The sequence below is a fragment of the Ooceraea biroi genome, chromosome 11 (genome assembly GCF_003672135.1).
Source record: "Ooceraea biroi isolate clonal line C1 chromosome 11, Obir_v5.4, whole genome shotgun sequence".
Taxonomy (NCBI): Eukaryota; Metazoa; Arthropoda; class Insecta; order Hymenoptera; family Formicidae; genus Ooceraea; species Ooceraea biroi.
The window spans coordinates 13,103,740-13,128,045 of NC_039516.1; the positions used below are offsets into that span (position 1 = coordinate 13,103,740).

At 42.0% G+C, this 24,306-nt stretch overlaps 5 protein-coding genes across 8 annotated transcripts; 3 read left to right on the top strand and 2 right to left on the bottom strand.

The window, feature by feature from the left end:
* Positions 1-21: 21 nt before the first annotated feature.
* LOC105275362 (probable enoyl-CoA hydratase, mitochondrial) lies at positions 22-2,754 on the bottom strand. The gene is made up of 7 exons (XM_011332146.3): positions 2,598-2,754; positions 1,353-1,559; positions 1,158-1,282; positions 876-1,080; positions 547-666; positions 381-448; positions 22-269 (listed from the first exon to the last, which is right to left on the bottom strand). Exons 1-7 carry the CDS (start codon positions 2,692-2,694, stop codon positions 204-206), a joined length of 888 nt encoding a protein of 295 aa, XP_011330448.1. The 5' UTR covers positions 2,695-2,754; the 3' UTR covers positions 22-203.
* Positions 2,688-5,989, top strand: LOC105275361. 2 transcript variants are annotated; one of them, XM_011332144.2, is made up of 5 exons: positions 2,688-2,771; positions 3,551-3,854; positions 4,253-4,500; positions 4,873-5,018; positions 5,357-5,548. In XM_011332144.2, exons 2-5 carry the CDS (start codon positions 3,785-3,787, stop codon positions 5,496-5,498), a joined length of 606 nt encoding a protein of 201 aa, XP_011330446.2. In that variant the 5' UTR covers positions 2,688-2,771; positions 3,551-3,784; the 3' UTR covers positions 5,499-5,548. The 2 variants fall into 2 exon arrangements, with proteins under 2 accessions (XP_011330446.2, XP_026829597.1); XM_026973796.1 differs by lacking the exon at positions 2,688-2,771 and adding an exon at positions 5,842-5,989 and having other exon boundaries at positions 2,854-3,854; positions 5,357-5,475.
* A 98-nt stretch (positions 5,990-6,087) lies between these two features.
* LOC105275364 (myo-inositol 2-dehydrogenase) lies at positions 6,088-8,751 on the top strand. 2 transcript variants are annotated; one of them, XM_011332148.1, is made up of 4 exons: positions 6,088-6,629; positions 6,856-7,101; positions 7,169-7,550; positions 7,861-8,751. In XM_011332148.1, the coding sequence occupies exons 1-4, from the start codon at positions 6,547-6,549 to the stop codon at positions 8,314-8,316; spliced, it is 1,167 nt and encodes a 388-aa protein (XP_011330450.1). In that variant the 5' UTR covers positions 6,088-6,546; the 3' UTR covers positions 8,317-8,751. The 2 variants fall into 2 exon arrangements, with proteins under 2 accessions (XP_011330450.1, XP_019885895.1); XM_020030336.2 differs by having other exon boundaries at positions 6,088-7,101.
* On the bottom strand, positions 8,746-12,543 carry LOC105275363 (protein DDI1 homolog 2). Its single transcript, XM_011332147.3, has 6 exons — positions 12,279-12,543; positions 11,667-11,885; positions 11,331-11,585; positions 10,602-10,907; positions 10,378-10,497; positions 8,746-10,139 (listed from the first exon to the last, which is right to left on the bottom strand). The coding sequence occupies exons 1-6, from the start codon at positions 12,541-12,543 to the stop codon at positions 9,934-9,936; spliced, it is 1,371 nt and encodes a 456-aa protein (XP_011330449.1). The 3' UTR covers positions 8,746-9,933.
* A 4,569-nt stretch (positions 12,544-17,112) lies between these two features.
* Positions 17,113-20,689, top strand: LOC105275366 (pancreas transcription factor 1 subunit alpha). Of its 2 annotated transcripts, none has more exons than XM_011332150.3 (3): positions 17,113-18,686; positions 18,861-19,180; positions 20,057-20,689. In XM_011332150.3, exons 1-3 carry the CDS (start codon positions 18,406-18,408, stop codon positions 20,197-20,199), a joined length of 744 nt encoding a protein of 247 aa, XP_011330452.1. In that variant the 5' UTR covers positions 17,113-18,405; the 3' UTR covers positions 20,200-20,689. The 2 variants fall into 2 exon arrangements, with proteins under 2 accessions (XP_011330452.1, XP_011330451.1); XM_011332149.3 differs by having other exon boundaries at positions 17,116-18,686; positions 18,861-19,183.
* Positions 20,690-24,306: the final 3,617 nt, after the last annotated feature.

Below are 24,306 nucleotides of genomic sequence, written 5' to 3' on the forward strand. Positions count from 1 at the left end.
TCCCCTTGCAGTTTTATCTCGTTTTTTTTTTATTTATTGCAAAGATTTATTGCACCGTACAAATTTCATAACAGACAGAAGCTTCACTTTACAAAGATGCGGTATAAAAATATTCTGAGAAAATATTCGTAAACGTATTTCTGTAACGTATAAATCGTATTTCGATCCCTCTCTCGTCGCAGGCCGAGACAAATGGTCGAAATTTACTCGTTCGCATAGTTCGGCGAGCGTTTCTCCAGGAAAGCTGTCATTCCCTCCTTTCTGTCCGCCTGAAATTCGCGTTTTTCACACATTCATTGAAAAAATTTCAATAAAAGTTTCCTTCGTTTATTGCTAACGATCACTGCGATTATTTGGAAAAATGCAAATGGAATTCTTACCAGAGAGAAAGTGCTGTGGAACATTCTCTTCTCAAACTGAAGCCCCTGTTGCAATGTGGTCTCATATGCTAAAATTAATTGAACGTAAATTAATACACGTGCTCCAATCAATATTACATCGAATTATTATATAATTTCGTAATTGTTTCTTTAGATTATTAATTACCAGCATTAACTGCCTCCTTGGCTACCGCGACGACCAACTGCGAGTGAGACGCAATTTTCTCACCCAATTTCACCGCTTCCTCGACGACTTTTTCCGCTGGGAAAACCTTGCTTACCAAACCTGGATCGACATAAAATAGAATTTGCAATGTTTTAAATTGCTGAAAAAATGCGTATATACATATTAGAGTAGAGGTAATCGCAAGAGATAAATTAATAAATTAAATCGGTCATTATGATAAGATAAAAATTTCCAGAAAATCTATTCTTCAAATATCTAACACAAACTCCATTGTAATTACAGAAAAATAAACCCGTTAATGAACTCACCGCTCCTCTCGGCCTCCTCCGCATTGATCATATTACCACTGAGCACCATCTCCATCGCCATGCTTTTGCCAACCACCCTGGTCAGCCTCTGGGTACCTCCCGCTCCAGGAATCGTACCGATTGCAATTTCCGGTTGCCCGAACTTTGCCTTCTCGCCGGCATAAACGATGTCGCACATCATCGCGACCTCGTTGCCTCCGCCCAGCTGTGGACAGAGAAGCAAATCACCGGTCGATTTCATTGCACTTCCGGCAACACTTTGTGAGAACAAGCGTTACTTACAGCGTAACCGTTTACGGCGGCGATTATGGGTTTTGCGCATTTAGTAATGTCGCTCCATTTGCCTATGAAGTTTGTCCTCAGGTTTGTCGAGAACGTGTTGTTTTGCATTTCCTTGATGTCGGCACCTATGAGAGGAAAATAACGTGTCGATTCACGGATAATTACAGGAATGTGAAGTTAATTTAAGAGGCTTACCAGCAGCGAACGCCTTTTCACTTCCGGTAAGGACGATGGCACCGATGGACGCATCGGCGTTGAGCTGCTCCAAAGCCTGATTGAGTTCCTGTATCAACTGATTGCACAGCGCGTTTAGAACTTTCGGTCTGTTCAAGGTAATCAGGCCCACATTTTTCTTTTCACCTGCAGTCTCGACTTTAATGAATTCATAGTTACCAGTTTTACCTGCGAATCAGATCGAGACAAGCTTGTTTCTTAAAAAGAAGAGGTATTAACAAAGATAAAATATTTAAATTATAGTATTTGCAATATTATTTATTTATTTTATCGAACTGCAGAAAATATATAGACGGATAATTGTCATTTTCGTCATTTCCAATAATTCTTGTTCTAAATTATTATAATGTTTGCTCGCAATTCAGTCTCGAAACATTGGACATAAAAAGTAAATAAGATTATCGCCGTACAATGTAGTATCAATTAGAATCAATAGAGTGGCAGCTGATAAAATACTGATATGCATACAGTAATGAAATCTTTCGAACTAAATAAAAAACAATTTAATCGTCATCTTTAAAATCTTTAAAATTATTGCCGAATATAATATCGGAGCACCTTTCGATTGAAAAATATCGCAAGTCATTTCACACATTTACAGTCGTATTTTCAAGAGAACATGCAGTGCTATTGCTGTGTTTAATCCCAATTGACCCTACTCGTATCATTCCTGAGTTCAGCGCAAGACAAAAATTGCTTTCTCATGCTGCAAGCGATATCATTTCACAAATATATCCCAATATCTCGTGATAAATAAGTGTCTGTTTTCGTTCTCTTTGGGTAAAATCCATATGCTCCAAGCACTTCAGTATTTTCGCCGTTTATTATCAGCCGTTTCGTGACGTAACATTCAGGAATTACTGACTCTGCTCATACATATGCCAAGTATTATAATTTGTTTTCCTCGCAAGGTCGAGATTGTACGATCAAGCTGTTCGCAAGCTCGACACTGAAGATCCTGAGAGATTAAAATGATCCAAGATTCATATATTAAATCTCCGCAGGAGCAAGACATCTCCTCGGCGTACCGGTGAAGAATCTCCCTTTTTGGCCATCAAAAAACAAGTTTTCCGCCAGGCGACAACAAGCAGAGGGGAGCGATTATACCGGGTGTCTGCGAAGGCAAGGCGTCGACCGGCAGGACGTACCATCGACGTACGTCGGGAGAGGAGCGACGGGGAGAGCATTTCTACTCATTGTACTCACTTGAATAATATCTGATGGCTGGCGCGACTAATTGCTGCGGTTGTCGGGCCGCGCGCGACACGCGCAACAGTATCTGCGAGACGCGATTGACGGACATGCTGATTGCTCCAATGCTGGCGGATGAGTGCCGACGTCGACTGACGTCGATGGTCAACCTCGTCTCCACGAGTCACGGTATCATGCAATCCTACCAACCTCGCGACAATGTTACTGATTCCCGAAACGCGTGAAGAGATTGGAACTCGTTCTACGTTAAAATTGTTATCAGATTTACGATCAAAAGGACTCTGGTTGTTATTCAGTTTATTGAGTAGTCTTCTACTCGTGCAATATGAGAAAGTATATTTTCCCGTTTAATTAATCTTGGATAATTGAGTTTTACGAAAGCGAAATAATTATTGGCATAACTGAAGTAAGATAAATGATATAAAAAAATGTCAGTATATAATTCAATATATTTCTTTAATATATTTAAAATTAATTCAGTTTCGTACGTGGACTTGTGTATGAAAGATAATCACAGAAATTTAACGGCCGACCGTCGGTATAATGGACAACTGCGGGAAATATGCATTAATTCAGACATTAGTCATTAGTAAGAAGTATATTTAATAATATTGCATTAATAATTCATTAGATTAGCAATAAGATTAATCTTCATCAAGAAGTAAATCGGTTTATTCGAAAGTTCACAGTTTCTTAAAATATTTTTTAATGCCAACAATCCTTTTTAATCTAATAATTAAATAAAATAGTTTTTATTTATTAATAATTAATAATTAATACTTAAATATAATTATATTTAACATGTTTTTCGTACAAGCGAAAGAAGCCAGGAGCAAAAAAACAACTCTGAGCTGTGGTCGTTTCTGCGAAAAAGGAGAAACGATTCTCGCCTTCTCCTGAATTAATATCAATTTACAGATAAGAAATAATTGCAAACCGCGTTCCAGATCAGCGATCCATGACGGCGATCAAATGATCCATGAGACGTTTAGAGAGAATAATGTAAAGAAGTAGAAAGAAGATGCTCCTTCTGCGTGACGCGCTAGACGGTGAAAGTGTTCGAATTCGACTGCGAACGGGGAATCTCTTTCCACTTTAAGTAACGGGTAACGGTGCACCTTGGCATTGGGCGAACTTGAGAAGACAGTGTCGTCAGTCAGTTCACGGTCTACCACGGGATCATGCGTGCGATCCTGGCCGCGATCGTGCCTCTCGCGTTCCTAGCGGGCACCAAGCTGAGGGTACGCGCAGGTGAGAAAACCGACGTGAATGGGTATTACGGATGCGATTTCGCACGTGATCCGTTACTTCTTAATCTCCTTGTCGTATTTCTATTCTTCCTTCTTTTCTCCCGTTTTTTCCTTTGATTTTATTCTTCGTTATCTCTCGTCCGTTAGATTCAATTTTAATTTCAAAAAGGGCTAAAGGATTAAAGTAGATAGGCGGGAGGGTGCCTATATGATAGTACATGATATTTTGCTTTGTAATTCTTTATGTATTTAAAAAATTGTTTAGGGTGTTATTAGAATTATTAATAAATTTGGAAAAATTAAAATTGAATCAATATTATCAGGTAGTTTTAATTTGTGTTGCCTAATCTAATGCCGTCTGAATAAAAAGTTAGTGAGCTAATTACTGTCGATTTGCAGAAGAGATTTGGCAGCAAGATCTGTCCGAGGATATGCGGATCGGCGCGTCCACCGAGGGCTACGATTACGTAGGGCTGCGTTGCGGCGCCGAGAAGATGACCGTCGAACTTCGAACGACCGAGGATTTTTCAGGCGTTATCTACACGCAGGGTAGTTTCCATTCCCGGCAGCCGCCCTGCTTCCTTGACCCGGTTCGCGGTAGAAGCTTCACCATGAACATCCCCTTGGACCAATGCGACACCGAAAAGGTGAGCTTCATTAGTCTCAATATTCGAAAAAAATTAAATATAATATTATTCGAATTATGTTGCGAGTGATTTCTAAAATTATTCTCTCCCGCGTTCTTATTTATTAAATGGAATTAATAATGGAACTGCGAGAAGTTGAGTTTGTAGCACGGAATTTTTAATTAATTTAATTAATAAATAATTAATTAATTTCGGCATCATTCTTTAATCCTACGTTTGCTACGATAATTTCTCGATTTTGCCACAAACAAGACGAGTATTACTCGAACATAAGTTAAGAGTAATCTTGCTCACTCACGTAATATTTAAACGTTAAATGTCTAATAACACTTATCTGATACGTAAAAACATATCTTTCCGCTTTGCTACCAGGATGGTGACAAGTACAGCAACGCTGTGGTAATTCAACACGATGACGAGCTACTGACACCGGGAGACGCCGCTTTTACATTAGAATGCGACTTCTCGAAGCCGCGAGATCTCACCGTAACAGCGGATCTTAATGGCAGCAAGAGAAGGTATAATTATAACTGTGTGGATCATAATATTTTCATGAATTCCGTCCGCTTTCGATATGAATGTTGATTACCCCGTGCACGTTAAATTATTCATAAATCTAATAGAGATAAAATCGATTTTCTCTCTGTAGAGAGCAATAACAAGGAAATTAGCATTTATTTATTATTCCAACCGTTAATTCATCACAAAAATTAACACTTAATATCTTAACAAAAATCATTTCTTTTGTTACATAATTTTACGAGAGATAATTATATTTCTGATTAACAAAATGTTGTTAATTTTTTTCATTTGCAAGCTTCGAAGCATTTCGTACAACAATAACACACATTTTCAGGTCCACCAGGTCGAGTATAGGTCTCGTCGATGCCGATCCGGGAAGGGACAGGAGGAAAAGGGCGGTGTACGCAGAAAGCTACAGCGATGAAGTCGTTTTCCTGCCGCAGGAAGCATATCGTAAGGCAAACGACGAACTGTGAGACACCAGTATGAATGTGTGTGCTGGCTAAATAAAGGATTCGAATGCAAATTCGTCTCGTCTCTCTTGCTGCAAAACGCAACAACTTTCGGCCTTTTTTCCTAGTAGTTTTCCGCCGTGTCGCGAGTTTTACGCTGGCACAACAGTGATGGTGTCCCAATTAAGGGCTGACATACGCGTTCAGCGAACGTGACGATCAATGATGATTACTCATGATCGGCTTTCCGCAGATCCGCCAAGTGGGACTTCGAAAGTTGATCGCTCGATTCGGGCGTTCGCTGAACCGACGTCGTCGTTGCAGTCGAGGCAAAACGAAACAATAGCTGTGTCCGAATTAATTTCAGGATAAGAGCAGCGCAGTCCGTCGCGTCGCATGAATATTGCCAGCGAGTCTTGCCGTCGACAGAACGAGATGCATTCTCTACAGCTTTATTACAGTATCATTGTTGTTCTATCATATTCTCCGTTGTTTAAATAAATTATGTAATCCGTTCGCGAGCGGAATTTCTTATTTCGTAACGCAGTGTCTCGATATGTAGTGCACGAGACTGTGCGCGCGTGATGCATATTTTTATTTATTCCGTAAATACGATATCGAAAATTCGCTGATAACCCGTACGGCCTCCGCAAGATAATAGAGTAACGGAATATGAAAATTTACGTCAAAAAAATCGTGCGTTTTAAAGTGCCGAGGAGTCGGGTCACCGTTTTCTTCGCCTCTTTAATAAATTAAAAATAAATTATCTAGTTAGAAACGTAAGAAGGTAAGGTCTGTAATCAATTAAAAAAATTTTTCTTTTTTCTTTTCGGCCACACATAATAGTCGTAAGTGTTGAAAGAAAATTTATCTTTCGTTTGTCGGTTGAGGCCACATTAGATTTCCAAATAATCATACGTCACATTCGTCAGCCCCCACTGCCAGCCACTTGCATTTATCTTCTCGTATATAAGAAGCTAATAAACAGAGCACTTGCTGACTCGCTCGTTCTCCTTCGGCTACAAGAGATTTTGAGAGCAACTGCCTAGCGTGCGTGGAACTCGTGGCGACGATGGCGACGGTGAAATTCAAAGAGGCATCCCCCTACATCCAGCTGCAGTCTTCACCACCTGCTGAAGATTATCTCTATAACAAGTGAGCTATCAGTTCTAGCTTATACCGTCGTGTGGTGTAATGTTGCACCGGTTAATAATCGGTTAATAACTGTGTCCCGCATGAATACTCGAGTGATCAACGAAAATCATTTTCTAAGTCAAAATTTCTCAAAATTTATTTCGAAAATATATTTAATAAATATATCCAATAAATATCTACTAAAATATTTAATAAATATATCTGATAAAAATATGTTCTTTTCTAGATACTTGGAACATATCGCACTGAAGTCCGCTTCCCGAGACGATCCAATAGTTAAATTAGCACTTTTTGGAGCCGGTCGTGCCGGAACGATACATTTGACGACTATACTCTCCAACGTACGCGTCAAGCTTGTTTACATTGTAGATGATATCGACAGCAATTGGGAAAGTATGCGAAAATATTGGCGTCTGGAGGATGTTGTATTCCTAAACAGCAAGCAAAGTGATAAAGTATTCCAAGATCCCAAGTAAGTAATTAAAATTAAAAGAGTAATTAAACAAATATATAATTCTCACTTTTTGCAATTCGCGTAGCATCGACGCAGTCATCGTCGCGTCGCCGACATTCACTCATGAAAACATCGTCATCAAGGCCTTGCAAGCGAGGAAGGCGGTCTTCTGCGAGAAGCCTATAGCAGAGAATCGTTCGGACACCGCCAAATGCTACGAGATCGCCAAGAAAGTCGGCAAGCCGCTGTTCTGCGCGTTTAATCGGCGATTCGATCCGTCATACTCGGAAGTACGAGATCGCGTTCGCAAAGGTGAAGTCGGGCACGTTCATATGATCAAAACCGTCTCTCGCGACTCGCCCTTGCCCAGCATCGAGTATCTGAAGATATCCGGCGGCATCTTCCACGATTGTTTGGTCCACGATATCGACATCATCACCTGGACCCTGGGAGAATATCCAGACAAAGTAGGTAGTTTTTATACGTATTTTCAACTGTATACAGTTTAAAATTTCGAAAGAAATGAATTTTAATTTTTTTAATGAATTTTAATTTTTAATTTTTGTAATTAATTTAAATTTTTTTAATTTCGAAAGAAATGAATTTTTAATTTCTCTTCATTTATCTGAGTAGCTCGAAGAACCGCACTCTCGATTTGAATCTCTAACGTATTTTATAAAAAAAGAAAAATTAATAAATATTGAGGGAATCGAGATGCACATTAGCGTGTATTTTAATTTTGGATTTAAATAACGTAACGTAACGATTCGATTGTAGGTCTCGGTCCTGGCCGACGCGAATATCCCGGAGATCAAGGCGATCGGAGACTTCGACACGGTCGCGGTGACCTTGCACTTTCCGTCAGGGACTCTTGGCATGATCGATTTATCACGTAACAGCACTTTTGGATACGATCAGCGACTGGAGGTGTTTGGTCCGAGGGGCATGGTACGGGCCGACAACGAGCACCCCATTCCCGGGGTGCGTTGGCAGTACGGGCTGCGCGGAACAACCACCGCTCCGATCTGGTACTCGTTCGCCAGCCGTTTCATGAACGGTTACCGACGCGAGTTCGAGCACTTCATCGACGTAGTGCACGGCAAGGTCGAGTCGCTGGTCAGGTCGAAAGAGACCCTGGCGGTGAGTAAGGTCGCTACGGCGTGCGAAGAAGCTGCTCGCACCGGCAAGAGCGTGGACCTGAATTGGATTCCCGGCGAGTTGCCTGACCAATGAAAGCTGCAGCGAGTTATCAAATATACATATCCATTATTTATATGTTTTAGATAAATAGCAATATATTTTTAGATAGATAGCAATATCGTATAGAGATAGGGAAATGTGCAAAGAGATGTTGTGAAGTTGTTACGAGTGTAAAATGTAAATTAGAAATTATAAATAGATAAATCAAGATTTAATTTGGTTTTATATCTCTCTAAAGGAGGGAGATATAAAACCGCCATTTAATACTAAATATAGTAAGATATTTCTTCTTCAGTTTTGCTAGGAATAGAGAGGAAAAGGAAATTCCGTTTCGTCTCTCAAAATATATTATCTCGCAAGCTTGTATATATAATCGTTACTATATGTATATGATTCAATGGTGCTTACACTAAATTAGTGAGTGTGTACAGCCGATAGCAGATAAATAAATCAAGCCGTGTTGTTCGTTACGTCTTTATAAGTGACCAAGAGATTACAATAACATACCAAATACCTTTATCAAAAAAAATAGCAGCAGTACAAAATTGATATAATCTGCAAGATCGATGCACGCCTGCGTTATACAGAGATTATAATGAAGACTACGACCTTCCCCCGTAATCTCTACTGTAACAAATGTCTCTCGTAAAAAACTGGAAAATCTCCCTATTTGCCTGTCTGTCAAATTTCGTTTTATGTACACAGCCTGTCTGTTTCTTCGATAAGCATAACGAGGAACTGAGTTTTAGCCGAGTCTAACGACAAATTCTCTTGAAACGTTACAAAACCGTGAAGCGCCGGCGTTGTCCGCGCGAGGATTCTATCCATCTAATCTGTCGTGCACGATTCATTTACAGTCTATTAATACTAGGTATATACATTTGTCCATGTTCACCATTTAAACGAAATATCAGAGAGAAGACACCGCGAGGAGAGACAGAAGCATACATCTCTCTCGCGACGCGATAGAAAAAAATCATTCGTTATCATTCGTTCTACGCCTATTCAGCAGCTACGTACGCACAAGTCTCATTGCATCTTACCTGCGAGATCGTACATATGCGTAACTGAATCTCGATATTCAACGTACAACTGTATACGTATGTCTATGTATTACGTATCGCAAACAATTACATTAAGTATCAGGTCGTAGCGATTTGGTATCGTTCTCTGAACGTGTTATTACGTAACTCTACGTACCCGGTATACTAACGCGCTGGAAATCTTGCAGTTTAGGCGACGCGTGTACGCACGTAACGGAAAATAACGTGTAATATAGTTGGAGAGTATGTGTATGCGTGTGTAATTTCTTATTATCTCAATAACTCGGAAAAATTCCTTCAAATTATCCTTGCATAATTCTTTCAGTTCACACTTATAAAATTAGAAAAGACGCGCAACGCGTTCTAGGTCGCGGCAGGTCTTATGGTCGTTGAGCCGTAAGTTTATCGACCTGCAAAATGTTGCCGAAATTTGTTATTAGCGGATAAAGTATATCGAACAGCTAATACCGACGGCAACGCTAGACGATACGTAGAAATTGCTTTGAAGTTTGCGGACCTCCCTCCATCTTTATTGCGCGTCATGCATTCACAATTTCACTGTCCTCGCTGTTTCTCTCACCAGTGATTTACGAATCGAGTCGCGCGTTCAGAATTTCAATGACTTCGCGAACAACGCGGCAGTCGCCTGCGTTTTGTCACCGTTAAATCTACGCAGCTCCGCGATCACTTGCGCCCTGGTGAAGCCGAGGGCCTCCAGCTCCTTAACCGTCGCTTCCGTGAATGGATCGTGCGGATAGACCGTCGTCTCCAAGGCGGGTCTGCTCCCGGACGAACCCGGATTATTGCTGCTGTCTGGAATATTATTCACAAGGGTTCGTGAAGTCAAAACTTAGTCATTTTTAATAAAATCTCGCATTCCTTAAATAAAAATTGTATCGTCTCTGCAAAAAAATATAACAGATCAGGCGCAAGAGAGGCTATCCTATATATAGAATGTCTGTTATTAATCTGATTTAAGTTTTTCGATAGGAAAAAAATAAAGAGATGGCAAGGATCGAGAGAAAAATTGCGTGGGCTGATATATACTCACCATGCTGCTGCCTCTGCTTCTTCGCGTCTCTCGAGCTGTCCTCAAGAGCACGTTGGAGATCCCTATCGTCCAACGATTCGTCGCTGTTTCCGCTTAATCTCGCACGTTCTGGTAAATCGCCTGTAAAACAATAATGGATGAAGAATCGATCGATATCTCTTGACCCTTTCGTTATTAATATCACGAATCAATCTTGTCAAAATAGAGGAAAGGGGAACACGGACCTTCTGCTAGAAACGAAGTCTCGGTACCCGTAGTGCCAATCTTCAAGACGTTCTTCTTCAAGTCTATGCAGCACTGATGTCTCTTGAGCATGTCCAGTCCCAACAGCATGTCCATAGGCTGCTCTTCCAGGACGCTGAACGACGTCGTCAGATGATCATTGCCGATCTGTATTTGTACCATGTGAATACGACCGATAATTTTTTGAACTCCGACACCTTTAGCCACGCCGGCCCACCTCGTGTCCACCAATCGCATAATGTGGCATCGCTCGGCACAAGCGGCGGACATGATGGTAGTTTGTGCACCTAGCATCGTGAAAACAATATTCTCGTTAGTATAGTGCATGGACGGTGCATCGCACGCGACATTTCTTTTCCCCGACGCTTTCGTCACCTTCATAGATATTTTTAGAGACCATCGAATATATTTGAATCGCAGAGCAGATTGTTTTATCTCGCTGTTTTCGCGCGTGAAAATCACGCGTTTCGTGATCTAAAATTAAACTGTTTTTCTGCACGCCATGCAGAAAGATTTTTTCCGTGATGCGATGCTTTTAAAAATAGACGTAGAACTCGCGCCCGCGACCTCGATACAGAGGGAAGATGCGCTTAAAGACAATCTTCTCTGCAAAATCCAAATCGTATCGATACGCTTTTCGGAGAGCAAAACGCGATCGTAGCTGAAAGAAGAACGATACATTTCTACTTGTACGCCGGCTGATCGTTTACCTGAATCGATAAAGGCCTTCACCGGGAACCCGTTGACTTTACAATTGATATACAACATGACGACGGTGCCGAAGGTCTCGGGATTGTACTCCATCGCGGCCTCCATGTTCGCCTCGATGTTCTTCTGCCTGATCTCCTCGGCGATCAGCCGCTGCGCCTCCGTGTCGAACGGATCCGCGTTCATCATTCTCAGCCGTTGTGCTTGTCGTTCTTCCCGCTCGGCTATCTGCTCTCTGAGTACAGTCGAAAAGCTATCTATAACGCACGAATATTTAGACCACAAAGATGCGAGGCAACACTATAATAAGTCGCTTGGTACTCGGAATCATCGCTTACCGAGATTCCCGGACAACAGGGCGTCCGCCAGTCTAGCATTATTTTGCTTGAGCAAAGCCAGCTGGTCTGGATTAGCCAGGAACATGTTCCTTATCAAAGCGGGATCGTCCTCGCTGCGAGGATTCTGCACTCTGTTATTGGAGACCGCTGCTGGTGGACGCTGCTGGGTGTTGCTGGTGCCGGGAACTCTGATGGTACTGAAGTCCAGTAACGGAATAGCTAGAGTGATGTTTCTTCCAATTTAGTATGCTCATTGTTCTCTTTGCAATCATACTGCATGCAATACAAAGTAGCGTTACAGGGAACGGTACACAAGAATTAAATAAGAATTTGAATTTCACAGGATGGTATCCCTAAGGTATCCAAATTAACGACATATGCATGCATGATCGAACAAACGGCGAAGGCCAGGGACTTGACACGAAGGAGATCTCATCACCTATCCACTTGTGTACGTCTTATCGACAAAAACAAGATAAATGGATTGAGTGGCAACCGCAGATCGTACAGCAGGTAAAGATAATTAAGCAGACGGTTTTGATTGTGCAATTAAAGAGACACAAAGCAATGATTTGAAGTAACAACGTGAATCATCAGAAGATCAGCACTCACCTCCGTTGGAGGCCTGCAGGTTCAGGTCGCTGCCGCTGTGATGCATGTGCTGGAGGATGACCGCGTCACCGTCGCGGATGCCGTGGTCGCGCAACGACTTCTTGTCGTCCATCAACGGCAGGCCGTTGAACGCGATGACGATCTTGTGGGCCGGCACGCCGCTCTCGATCTCGCAGAAGGCTTTGAAGTTCTCCAGCTCCAGTTCCTCGCTCACGTCCAGCACGAACACGCTGTCGTCGCTGAGCGTCGTTACCGTCACCTTCATGCTTGCGTTTTCTACGTTTACCGTACTTGAGCGAACGCGCTAAATCACGCGGCGATATCCAACGAACGTTGGCGCGATGCGCATCCACGATGCTCGTAGGGACGATAATGAGAGAATACCGGAGCGAGAGAGCCGCGCTTGATCGAACGGATCACGGCGATCCGGGAGGGTGACGAGGGGTTTCCGATAGAGAGGACGTGGCGGGCGGAACGGGAGGCGATTCCCCCGGGTGTAAACAAGGACCCAGCTCAACAGAAACGCTCCCCCGATTTGCCTCCAATCATGGTCTAGAAGCCCAGTATACGTAGCACAACACTACCGATTTTGCGGTGGCCATAACGGATGCGCACGCGAAGTGCAGAGTGACCAGTAACGCCGTCCAAACTTCCTTCACTTTCTCTTGTTCTCATTTAAAATTTGTTAAATTGTGCTATCTAAAAAGAAAAAGGAAAAAGAAACTTTGTCTGATCAATTACTGAGTTGTACTATTCGAAAATAAAACTATGTCTGACTCTTTACTGACTCGTACTACTACCTCATTTTTCGATGGGAGACAGTGGAGGCTCGTAGCGGAATTGTTTGGAACTAATTTAAACAGCGCGCGCCTCGCACGGATCCGTGGCGCCATCTACCAGGGATTGCTGAAACTAAAGCCAAGAGCATCTGCTCTGCGAAGAACCTTGCATCGCCTTCTGTCGAAACTTAGTTCCGAAAACTCCCGCTACGAGCCTCCACTGTCTTCGTTCGAAAACTGAGGTAGTGATGGCAAACAACTTTTATACAGAACAATAAGTTGTTTTGAGGTAGTGATGGCTATAAACAACTTTCGTATAATAAATTATTTTGAAGAAGAATGAGGTACAATTCTACAAATGACCGTATTTTTATCTTTAAATAGTAGAACTCTATAGTGAATTTAAAAAAGTTTTTACTTTTAACAAATATGAATGTAACAATAAGGTGAGAAAATTTTTATCATTTTAATTTCTTCCAAGGCAATATTTTAGCACTCTTTTATATTGTAATATATATTATTTATATCATTGATTTTTCGACGAAAAAATATAATTTTAAGCAAACGTAAAATAAGATTTGAATAAGTATAATCTAAATTAGTGATTATTACGTAGCACACGATGCATCTGTCGATGTTGCATATGACAATGCATATATTATAATTCTCGCAGAAAAATATAAAGATTGGCATCTATTAACGAGCATAAATTGCACTTTGAGGGTATATGAGTTTTGAATAGGATTTAACGAGTGGTCAACGCGATCCCAACGATAAAAATATCTTGGCAATAATCTTAATGGACATCATGAATAGAGTATTCGATTGCGCATGCATATTTGCACGTGGCACAGTTGCTTGCAACACAGGAAAATATTTATATTTTCAGATTTATGATATTATGTATATTATATATTATGTATATTATATTTTACTACTTTGTAATTAAAGCTTTTTAAAAATAATATAATATTTTTATTATATTATACTTTATTGAGACAAAAAAAAAGACCGAACTTGTCCTAGTCATCAAGTCCTGTGTTCCACACAGAGTCCCGAGCCACCTGTCTAATAATGCGCTGCCACATATCCGGTACCGCCTAACTGTTTCCGGTATCCGGGGCTGGATGCTACCCCCTGCGGTGTCCTCACACGCGACCCCCGCGCGTGAGGGAGGGTCACGCGACCCCAAAACACTCCACGCTCCAATGCACCACCTTCCCCAGTCTCTCTGCGAAACAACCCCCGTGTGGTACGTGTCTTCGGCATCCGCACAATCGATTTGTTATTACGGCTCGTCATTGTGCCAGTGAGGGAACGAAGCGAGACAATCTTAATCGTCGCTATTTTCCACAAATGCTACGCTCGCTCGCTTTACAAATCGTTCCAATGTGTGCGCTCACCCCTCCTTTGTCTTAAATAAATTTTTGCAATGTAGCTATATTAGTAATATAATATTACATATTTATCATCATCGACATTTCGATAATTATGTACGGAAATATGAATTTCTGCTCGATAAGATTAATGACCGCGCGGAGAATTATTGTGCGGAACGAAAGAATATCGTCGCGGATCCCAACACGATTCATAAATCGATTTCACACTCCCGCTGAGTATAAATTAATAGACACTTAGGGTGTGCTCCGATAGGTACCAGGATGTTCCTGCGTACCAGGTGTTAGCTACGGCCTTCTTCTGCCAGGGCGCACCGTGAAAAATCGCTTTATTTATGGAGTGGGTAATCCCGAGCGTTCTACGGTTGCTCCGAAAATCCTTTTTTACGAATGTAATTCCCAACAAAAATCGTGCATGCAATATTAATTGGAATATTATGCTGAACTCGCAACGCTAAACAGTACATGAAAAATGGATTGTTCTGCCGCATAAAAAGGTGCATTTTACAAAATTTTGAATTACAATTAAAAACGGTTTAAATCGCACATGCGGCGGCAAATTTTTTCGAGGAAGGTAACGTAGAGATAATATTTATTCGATTGTCGATGCCCAGTGAGATTGCGCGGATTGCCTGGTCATCGCCGGAATTGCATTTAAGCGCGTACACGTGGCCACGGGCTCTGCTATTTAAATCTGATCCCCTTCGGTTATCTCTCGATCTCTGGAGGATCAAAAATTCTGCGCCACAATGGACCTGTCCCAATGCGGTATTTTCATTTCGGATTATGCCGCAGCACAAGCTATGGTCGACGGTTGAACCATCGGGTCGGGTATTTGGATAACGAAAAGAAATTCTGTTTTTTAGCGTACTCGTTTAATGCACGTGCATGATTTAATAACAATTACGTTGGTAATAATGCAACAGAAACACGTATATTTCTACAAAGAGATTATTTCATTACAAAAAGAATTATAAAATACTGAAATGAACATTTTATTAAGCAACGAGAATTCCGACGAGTTCGTATTATTTATAAGTAACGCGTGAGATACAGAAGGACATATTCTGAATGAGGATTTTAATTACAATCGTGGGAACTGGAAACGCCGTTTTCCCGATTCTCTCCGCAGGAGCATCACAGATGGACCCATAACTCATTCGCGTTCGACGTACCCTCGCCTCATAATTTCTGAGCGGCTAATTATCGCAACGTAATGGACGAAACTCCGAAATCAGCCGGAAACATATGGATACTTGTAACAGGCTTTAGTTTATTAGCCTGTCGGCAGTATCAAAGAGAGTATCCTCAATGAATCCGGATACCTTAAATATTAAATATGCATGGATATTTAATATAAAAAAATTTTTTTAAAGAGAATAAGATTATTATTTATATAAAACAACGTGCTAACATTTGTTGCGTCGAAGATGCAAGTAACGCCGCGAGGCACGTGGCTGCTTTTACGTAAAATTACAGCAAATCTTGTTGAGCAAAGCGCGACGCGTGCTGCAGGCAAACACGTATTGTCGGCGTAACCGCAGTCCATTATTAAATACTATTATCTTGCCTCCTAATAACGCAGCGCAGAAATCAGATCGTACCTGCTGCGGCCGGTATAATTACGGGTTCGGTTAGGGCCAAATGTCGCCGAAGTGCTTAACCCAGGACGCAACCCTTTGCGCGATGTTGCGGCCGCACGTGACTCGCACGTGCGATCAATTTCTTTTTTACGGCTACGATTTGCATCCGCTGATGTTCTCTTCGCTGCTTGTAATACTTCAAGAATTACAAGAATTGAAGCGCGAAGACAAAGTAGCGATTAGCTGAGAACGGATACATCCGAAAACAAAGAAATACATTTTGCGCATTATTGTATTAAGTATTATAAATAATTATATAATAAATAATTATATTAACATTTGTGTGTAAAATTATAGTATTATATCAATAGCTTCTTGTTCTTTTATTTTACTCCCTTGCATATTGAAATATAAAGACAATCTCAAAAGTTGGAGCAAGCGTAAAGACACCACTAACTCTAATTTCGTTACTCGAGTGAAGTTTCTTCGTTCGTCGATCCGGCTTTCTTCACTACGATGGACTTTCGCGCCCGTCGAATAATTATGAATTCATAAAGTTGCTATAGACCGTACTTGAAAATTCTGTAGAGCCTAGGCCGGGTGTAAAACCTATGATCAGAGAAGTTCGTAAATAACGGACAACATTCGACGAAAACTTTGCGCGAAAATGCAGAACGAGCGTATAAGCTCTGGCATTTTTCATTTAATAGCTTCTGTAAATTTTTAAATAGCTAATCACGTTAAATCGCTAATTATGCCGTTCTGGCTTAATCGGCGATGCTCGACGTTCTCTCGAACCGACATTGATTTCTCGACAATTTTTGAACACGTGCAAGCTCTAGCATGAAAAGTCTTGTCATCTTGTCACGTTTGTGCACTCCGGTTGGCCGTGTATCCAAATTTCTCGCCGTGGCGTTCCGATATCCAGGAACGTGAACAACCCCGCGGTTCCTTATCAGATCGATGAAGAGGCGGCACCGCTACCCCAGCAACCAAGGGTAGGCAGGTTCTGCTGGCTGAGCGCTCGACGAATGGGATCGTAGCTGGGCTTTCAACCCCCGGCATGGCTTCCGCCTTGCTACTCGCCGCTCTTTTCGATTTTAGTCCAGCAAGAGGCCACCTGAACGATTGGAACACGGTAGGTGGTCTGTCCGCGGGAGGCTGCGGTAGAACGCGACTTCTATTACGAAATCGACAAGGGTTTAGGCTACATCTTGAAGAATATCTAACAATTATCGAGAGAATTGCGGGTGACAGTTTTTCTTGGACAATTTTTGCGACGAATAAAATAATACGGTTGAAAAGTGCGGAAACTGAGGGATACATGAGGACGTTTCAGTGTATTTTTGCATGGTGTTTCTTGGGAGATATGTAGACCGTAATGGTAACATAGTTTGAACAATTGTGACGGTTAAATCTGTGGACGAGTATTTGAAGTATGCAATTGCGCGATACAATCGAAGAGAGTGTAAAAAAATACTCAATTAAGAATTGTAGACAATAAGTATGACAGTTTTACGACAATCATCGTAATAAATAAATCTGAGGAGAGAACACGATATAAGAATTGAAAGAATTGTGCAATCGCAAGGTGCAATTTGCGAATCGCAAAGCGGCATCTTAAAAAATGTGAGGATGATAAAATTACGATTGTGTCAAAGTTCAATTATTCTCGTACAATTTCGGAAAATACGGCACATTGGGATAAATGGATGAAGCGAGATTTGTAATAAATCTGATAAAATAAACAACCTTATATTATCGAGTGGACAAAAGGATGTTCGCAGCTTGCCATCATCCGGATCTCGTCACCCCGACGCCGTAAGTGGCGTCGCTGGATTCGAGCCAAGGCATCCCGAAGCAGGCCCGAGGCGTGAACAACCGGTTAACAAGTGTCCCGACGAATCTGGACACGTGCACGGAGCACGTTCGCCAAGACACGTGGCCCTGTTTAGAAATATTATCCTACACGCGCCCGGCTGGCACGTGTCGATTGTATCTCGCGATCCCCGAGACGTGATCGAGTACGTGTGAAGTGAAGGAGCGACCAGAGATTCCAGGGACACCACGCAAACCTCAGGGCATCCCAGGAGACACGGATAATCACTCCAATCATCTGATAATCAAACGAGCCTCATCAGAAGCGGTTAACGCGAAGACCCAGATGATCTGAAACCGCAATCACGTTTCTCTACGTCTAGTCAGACAATCTAGTCACACTTCCGTTAATTAGCGATTAGAGATCCATCCGGTCTCGATGGGCAGTGGTAAATTAAATTGATTCAATCACAAAGATCAGCAATTATAAAGAGACCGTAAGAGTGAGCGATTTCATCAAATCCAAGTCATTCATCGGTAACGCATCACCATGTATTCGATGGACAATCTTGAACGGGACATGATGAACCGGCAGTACATGTACGAGGCGCACACCTTCCTGGGGAACGCAGCAATCCCAGCATTTCCGCCGCACTGCGGTGTACCGACCACGGTGACGCTACCGCCGGTAGTGATCCCGTCGCAGCCACCAGCGCATCATCCATCCGGTAGCACTGGAAGCACCAGCGGCAGCGAGCACTACTTGTACGACGAGAACAGCAGCGACAACGAGAGCGCCTACAGCAGTGATCAGGAGAATCACACGAGAGAGTGAGTGATCTTCCCCCAAATGCGTAAAAAACTTTAGACCAGACTATCTAGAGAGCAATACTGTTTTTAATCATGAGAAATAGTTAAAACATTTAACAAGCTGAGTGATCAGTTAGTATATTATTATAAAAATTTATTAGTTGATTTATTATCAATGTCGATATTTGCTTGCAGACGAGGTCGGAGCAACCGACGCAGCGGCGCATCGGGAAAATGTCCAAGACAGGTGCAGGTACAGCAACGGCAGGCGGCCAATATGAGGGAGCGGAGGCGTATGCAGAACATTAACGACGCTTTCGAGGGCCTGCGGGCGCACATACCCACCTTGCCGTACGAGAAGAGGCTATCGAAAGTCGACACGCTGAAGCTGGCGATCGGTTACATAAACTTCCTCAACGAGCTCGTCAGGGCGGACAAGGGTAACGATCCTCTCTCCGGCAACAGCGGTCTCTCGAGGTGTTCTAACCGGGATGAATCCAAGAAGATCATAGTTCGTGGTGAGGCCAATTTTGATTTTATTCTTGCGGGCAGTTTTCTCGAAAATTTTATTTAACACGGATGTTTAATACGTTCACTACTGTGATTAGAAAAACGTTTACTAGAGAACATTTCATTATTTTTTATATTTCATATTGATAAGATTTTCTTTGTCCTGATGGAAATGAGATTAAATAAATCGCTGTCACATGCATGTAACACTGATCTTACATATTAAATTAATTATCATATGAGTGATAAATTCAAATTAAACGAGTTTTAATAATAATAAAAAAGTCTGTATACAGTTTATAATTTAGATTTTACAGTGTTATAACGTGTGCATGTGGAATCCGTGAAATCACAATCCGTGAAATTCCGTCCGTGATTTGTTTGTATCCATACATTTCCGTACAAGATTGAATTTAATGCACGACGTGTTGCACTTCACGCTATTTCGACATCGTGTGCACAACATATTTAACATCCCCCCGGTGAGGAAGGAGGGAGGGCTATTTCCGCGCTTCGCTATCGTAGGTCGATTTATCATAATTACCCATCTACCCTTTTTATTCCAAGACAGGTGTCCTCGATAGATACGGGGTGCTTCGCGGTGAATTACTGCTCGGGAAAAGATTGAGAGATTATCAAATATTTCGGGCGGTAAAACCGTCTGTTATCTATGAACTCCGCGTTTGCGAGCTATCATATCATTTTAAATTGCAAATAATCCATTTGATCGAATGCTAGTAGTTTAATTATTATATTTTGAGGATAAACGCGTTCCATTTTGACGAATTAAAAGAAAAATTCTTATATCGAAATCCGGGCTCATATTTTCGACGATTTCACGTGTCAGCTCTGGCTAATCTTTGTCGAATTGCGGCTTTCAGGTGGCGGTGGGAATCCGTTCATCTCGCACTCGCTCTCGTGGTCGAGGAAGTCGGATATCTCGCCGAATGGCACGATGTACGCGAAGGTTTGGACGCCAGAGGATCCGCGAACATCCAAAAGCGGAACGACGTTAATCGAGTAATTTGTGTCTTGCGTCGAGTTTGACTTCGTTCGTGCGACGAAGAGAAGTCTCGGACGCATTGTTCGGCCAAGAGTGATGGTCCTGATCTCGTGTTATTTAGTGTCTAAGGAAAAACGTTTCTAGTCACTGATTCTGCGATTTGTTACTTTTACTCGGTCATTGAAGTGTCTCCGATTTTTCGGCGTAAGATGATCGCCGATAGATCACCAATGTTTATTCATCTCATCGAAGCCTGTTCATGATCGATTGGATCGATCGTTGCGGAATGTACACGCGTAAAAGAGAGAGATCTCTTCGTCGAGGAGCCTGTACATGTGCATATCTACAAACGTTCTGCGAAACGCACTTTGTACATAGGAACTATCGAAATAGATGAATAAATTAATGGGATAAACACCGTTTATACGTAATTACCGCGAGGAATAACGCGTTGCGAGCGTCATTAACGCCACTGTGAATAACAGAGCCAAATAAACGTAGTTCTTAAAAACTCGCCGTTTATTGTCCACCTTAGTGTAGAACCTTAAAAAGTACGATTGGCGTGAAACGAAGCTAATGTCTCTTCTTTCAAGAGTTGAACATTTTACTTAAAAGTTGCTCATATCTGTGAAAAGCAACAATTTGTTCTTCGCGAACACTTTCGGCAGTTTTGCGTGGAAAGGAAACAGCGGCAAGATGGCTGAAACAGCCCTCCCGAAGGGTTGATAACTAAAACACCCTAAAAGATGCTCCTTGTTCGAGTAAGGGTAGGTTTGGATGCAGAGAGAGGGAGACCAAGCGAGAATGAGGGACAACAGGCGGGGGAGAAAGAGAGCAGGAAACGGAGCGAGACGTGGTGGGCGGTACGTCGATATTGCGGCGTCGCGACGCCCTGCGACTCAGCGGGGATAATGGCGTCGACGGCTGCGAGTCTTCTCACGACGCCGATCCTCCGTTCTCCCTCCTCATCGTTCGACAATGGGGGGTTGAAATACGCCTGAATTCTTCTCTTCGCCTTCTCTATCTATCTCTCTATCTCTCTCTCCCTTTCGTCATGTTCCAGTTGCCGTAAAGTTATTATCGCACGTCATTATCGTCATTAACAACTCCAAAGCTACGTGGAAGATAAGGAACCTCGATCACGCGTTTGCACACATCGCCGGAATATCGTTCAATCCTCCGCAATTTATTATTGTTTTATTATTGTGTCTCATCAAGACATAGAATTTTCTCTCAAGAACTGTTTGATCGCGCGGAAAATGTGGATTTCTTTCTCGAGTTAACGTGCGGGTCAACCCCCAAAGTTTTGAGCTGCCAGTCGGCCGGGTCTAGATAAAATGCGACACGTTGAACTGCATTCATTTAGAGTGCACGACCCGCAGCACGGTGGGCCACTATCAGCTGTGAAAACAGCGTTGTTTATAGACACCGCGGCACAATGAGGTGTAATTGAATCCATATTCCATTCCGGGTGCGTGCCCGGTGAACCCGAACCCTCTCGGCGCTGAAGGGGGCTAGCGGAACCGGCCCCCGGCCTCGGGTGCTGCGTCCGGGGTGACTGTATTTAACGGTTCGGGAAATCGAGGGTGGCCGTCGATTTGTGGACAATTAGGGACGATTTCGTGGTACCGAGGTGGCGACTCGCGTAACCCTGCCGATCGATCCTCCACTTGGCCCGATAAGATGTCTCTTGCGACATTTGACAAAGTACTTGATGCAGAATCCTCAATTTGCCGAAATATTAAATATTATATTATATTAAAAATATTATCACAAATATAAAAAAAATATTAAGGAAAATTCAGATCTTGGGTAAATTGTGAGATAAACGATTTTCTTTTCCATCTCTTGATGTCACGTTTGCTTTATGATCTTGACTGTTCAAAAGGGAGTTTAAAAGGAGAATCGAGAGTCCGAGAAGCAAGTTCGATTGAAATAACGTTCATAGATAGGAGTAAAGGATACATAATAAGTATAAATAATACATGATAATGATAAAGAGGAGATATAGTGGTAAACGTAGCAATTTCTATCAGATATACTCTTGGAAAAAATACGAGTTGATTTATCCGGTGTTCGAGTGACCGAGAGCTTATCTGGGTTGACGCAGGTGTGTCGTTATACCTGTCCTTATCGCTCGGAACGAGCGATTTTTCTCCTACGATATTGACCCCAGCATAATACGATAAATCCTGTTTATAAATTAAATAGACGGTAAGAAATGTTTAGTTTCATAGCTCTACCGCAATGTAATACATTACTGTAGAGTAGATGATACAACTACAATAAAATGCAATAAACACATTAATCTGATTAATCTATGAAAAACAAGAAATTAACGTTAATCCGAACATTAAAAAATGAAGACTTTTTTCAACAGCACGAAAATGTGTCATTCTTCAACAGCTATTTGTTACAAATGGAAAAATTTATCCTTAAAGGGTAAGAATAGATTTGTAATATTGGTAACAATCGAAATATCGGTTACACAATCGTCCGGAAAGAAGCGGTTGTGAGAGGCGCGAAAGTTCAGCGTGCCCCACATTGAGCCTAATCTGCTCTAACGTCACGGTACGATGATCCCGTGAAAATTAGCAAACCATAGAATCCAGGCCCCCCGCCAGGCCCGAGGGACCCCGCGACAAGAGTAGCCTCTTGTCGCGCGAGGGGTGCACTTGTGTTGATCCTCGCAGCTGGAGTGACATACAAATAAAGTATTAATTCTCGATTCTCGTGTCGCAATAATGTTACCCGACGTCCGTGCGTTACAACGTAACGTGGACACGTAACAGCGCCCGAATAGAGATATAATACACGACCACCCCTCGCGGCCACCCTCAGACATTCGGTATGCTATTGAATTATTAATTATGCGAGATGATCAGTTATCAACTGCATAATTTCGGATTTCACAATGCGATATTAAAATTTAATGTGCGGACGAAACACGATTTTCAATAGAACTACTAACTAAAAGATGCTACATTTAAACATCAAACGCAATTGAATAAAAATATTTGATTATTTACAATCGTTTCCCTCATATGCTCAAAGTTTACATATATGTTTACATATATGTTTGTAATTTATAAATTGTATAAATTAAATTAAAGGTATCCCTTCCCGAGATAACAGATAGACTTGAGAGACTTGAGGGATGCACAGTTGAGTCAAAGAGAGCATCCATCCACCCTGTGGCTCGCCTCGCCCGGGGGGGATAAAATTGGGGCACGCAAATACCTAGGCAGCTGCAACCCCCGAGTGCTTGGACGTCCACTCCGAAATATCCCCCCTTGAAGTCGCTTGAGCTCGGTTTCGCGCCTGCATCGCTTTCATCCCCCGCGTCCTCCCCGTACGGCTTTATTATATTGCAATTATCTGTCCGCACTTTGGACTTAAATCCGATCATAATACACTTTTTCCCCCTTTTTTAACTCATTGAGAGATATTCATTGATATATATAATTCATTTATATTAGAATAAATGCAATAATTATGAATTTCAGGTATGATTCAGCAATGGAAATCTTTAATAAATTTTTCTTTACAATGAAATTGTTCTATTTGGAATTAGCAAAACTGAAAGGAATTTTTAATGCCGGCTGTTTTAATACCGGATTCGCGCTATCCAGGTCGAGAGAAGCACGAAAGTTTGTCGCGATTCTCCTCGTGACTGATAAAATCGCTCTCCAGTCGCCCAAATCCAGCTTCATCCCCTCTGAAAGATAAGAATCTAAAATCTACCGTTAAATCCGCCGTGAAAACTCGCGCGGTGCGTAACCTTCTCAATGAAATCCTATTAGTTCATATTTTACGTTGGACAGCGCAGCGACGCGCCTAATGCCGTAACAATGGACCCTTCGACGAAGACCATCTACGGGGGAGAGCATATGTATGGACACACGCATGCAATTATTGCTGGAGTTTGCCATTACAAAAGTTCTCTCTCTAGCGTATGCAAATAAATCTGATAAAGAAACTGAATTATATAACTATAAAATCAACTATAGGAGGCTCTAGACCTTCTGTAAAATTTAATGTATGAGTAGAGAAAGAAAGAGCAAAGAAAGAAGATACAACAGGCGATCATGACTTCCTCTCGTCGCTTTGACAAGAAAGAAACGTCTT

What these genes read in the sequence shown, in the direction of transcription:
- LOC105275362 (XM_011332146.3), bottom strand. Translation starts at nt 2,694, where the DNA reads ATGTCCGTCAATCGCGTCTCGCAGATACTGTTGCGCGTGTCGCGCGCG. An exon ending in TGAAAAGGCGTTCGCTGCTG is followed by an intron (nt 1,283 to 1,352) that starts GTAAGCCTCTTA and finishes TTCCTCTCATAG; the next exon opens with GTGCCGACATCAAGGAAATG. An exon ending in GGAGGAGGCCGAGAGGAGCG is followed by an intron (nt 667 to 875) that starts GTGAGTTCATTA and finishes ATGTCGATCCAG; the next exon opens with GTTTGGTAAGCAAGGTTTTC.
- LOC105275361 (XM_011332144.2), top strand. Translation starts at nt 3,785, where the DNA reads ATGCGTGCGATCCTGGCCGCGATCGTGCCTCTCGCGTTCCTAGCGGGC. An exon ending in ACCAATGCGACACCGAAAAG is followed by an intron (nt 4,501 to 4,872) that starts GTGAGCTTCATT and finishes CTTTGCTACCAG; the next exon opens with GATGGTGACAAGTACAGCAA. An exon ending in CTTAATGGCAGCAAGAGAAG is followed by an intron (nt 5,019 to 5,356) that starts GTATAATTATAA and finishes ACACATTTTCAG; the next exon opens with GTCCACCAGGTCGAGTATAG.
- LOC105275364 (XM_020030336.2), top strand. Translation starts at nt 6,710, where the DNA reads ATGAATACTCGAGTGATCAACGAAAATCATTTTCTAAGTCAAAATTTC. An exon ending in AAAGTATTCCAAGATCCCAA is followed by an intron (nt 7,102 to 7,168) that starts GTAAGTAATTAA and finishes CAATTCGCGTAG; the next exon opens with CATCGACGCAGTCATCGTCG. An exon ending in TGGGAGAATATCCAGACAAA is followed by an intron (nt 7,551 to 7,860) that starts GTAGGTAGTTTT and finishes ATTCGATTGTAG; the next exon opens with GTCTCGGTCCTGGCCGACGC.
- LOC105275363 (XM_011332147.3), bottom strand. Translation starts at nt 12,543, where the DNA reads ATGAAGGTGACGGTAACGACGCTCAGCGACGACAGCGTGTTCGTGCTG. An exon ending in CCTGCAGGCCTCCAACGGAG is followed by an intron (nt 11,886 to 12,278) that starts GTGAGTGCTGAT and finishes ACATCACTCTAG; the next exon opens with CTATTCCGTTACTGGACTTC. An exon ending in GAAGGCCTTTATCGATTCAG is followed by an intron (nt 10,908 to 11,330) that starts GTAAACGATCAG and finishes TCACGATGCTAG; the next exon opens with GTGCACAAACTACCATCATG.
- LOC105275366 (XM_011332149.3), top strand. Translation starts at nt 18,406, where the DNA reads ATGTATTCGATGGACAATCTTGAACGGGACATGATGAACCGGCAGTAC. An exon ending in CAGGAGAATCACACGAGAGA is followed by an intron (nt 18,687 to 18,860) that starts GTGAGTGATCTT and finishes ATTTGCTTGCAG; the next exon opens with ACGAGGTCGGAGCAACCGAC. An exon ending in CAAGAAGATCATAGTTCGTG is followed by an intron (nt 19,184 to 20,056) that starts GTGAGGCCAATT and finishes TGCGGCTTTCAG; the next exon opens with GTGGCGGTGGGAATCCGTTC.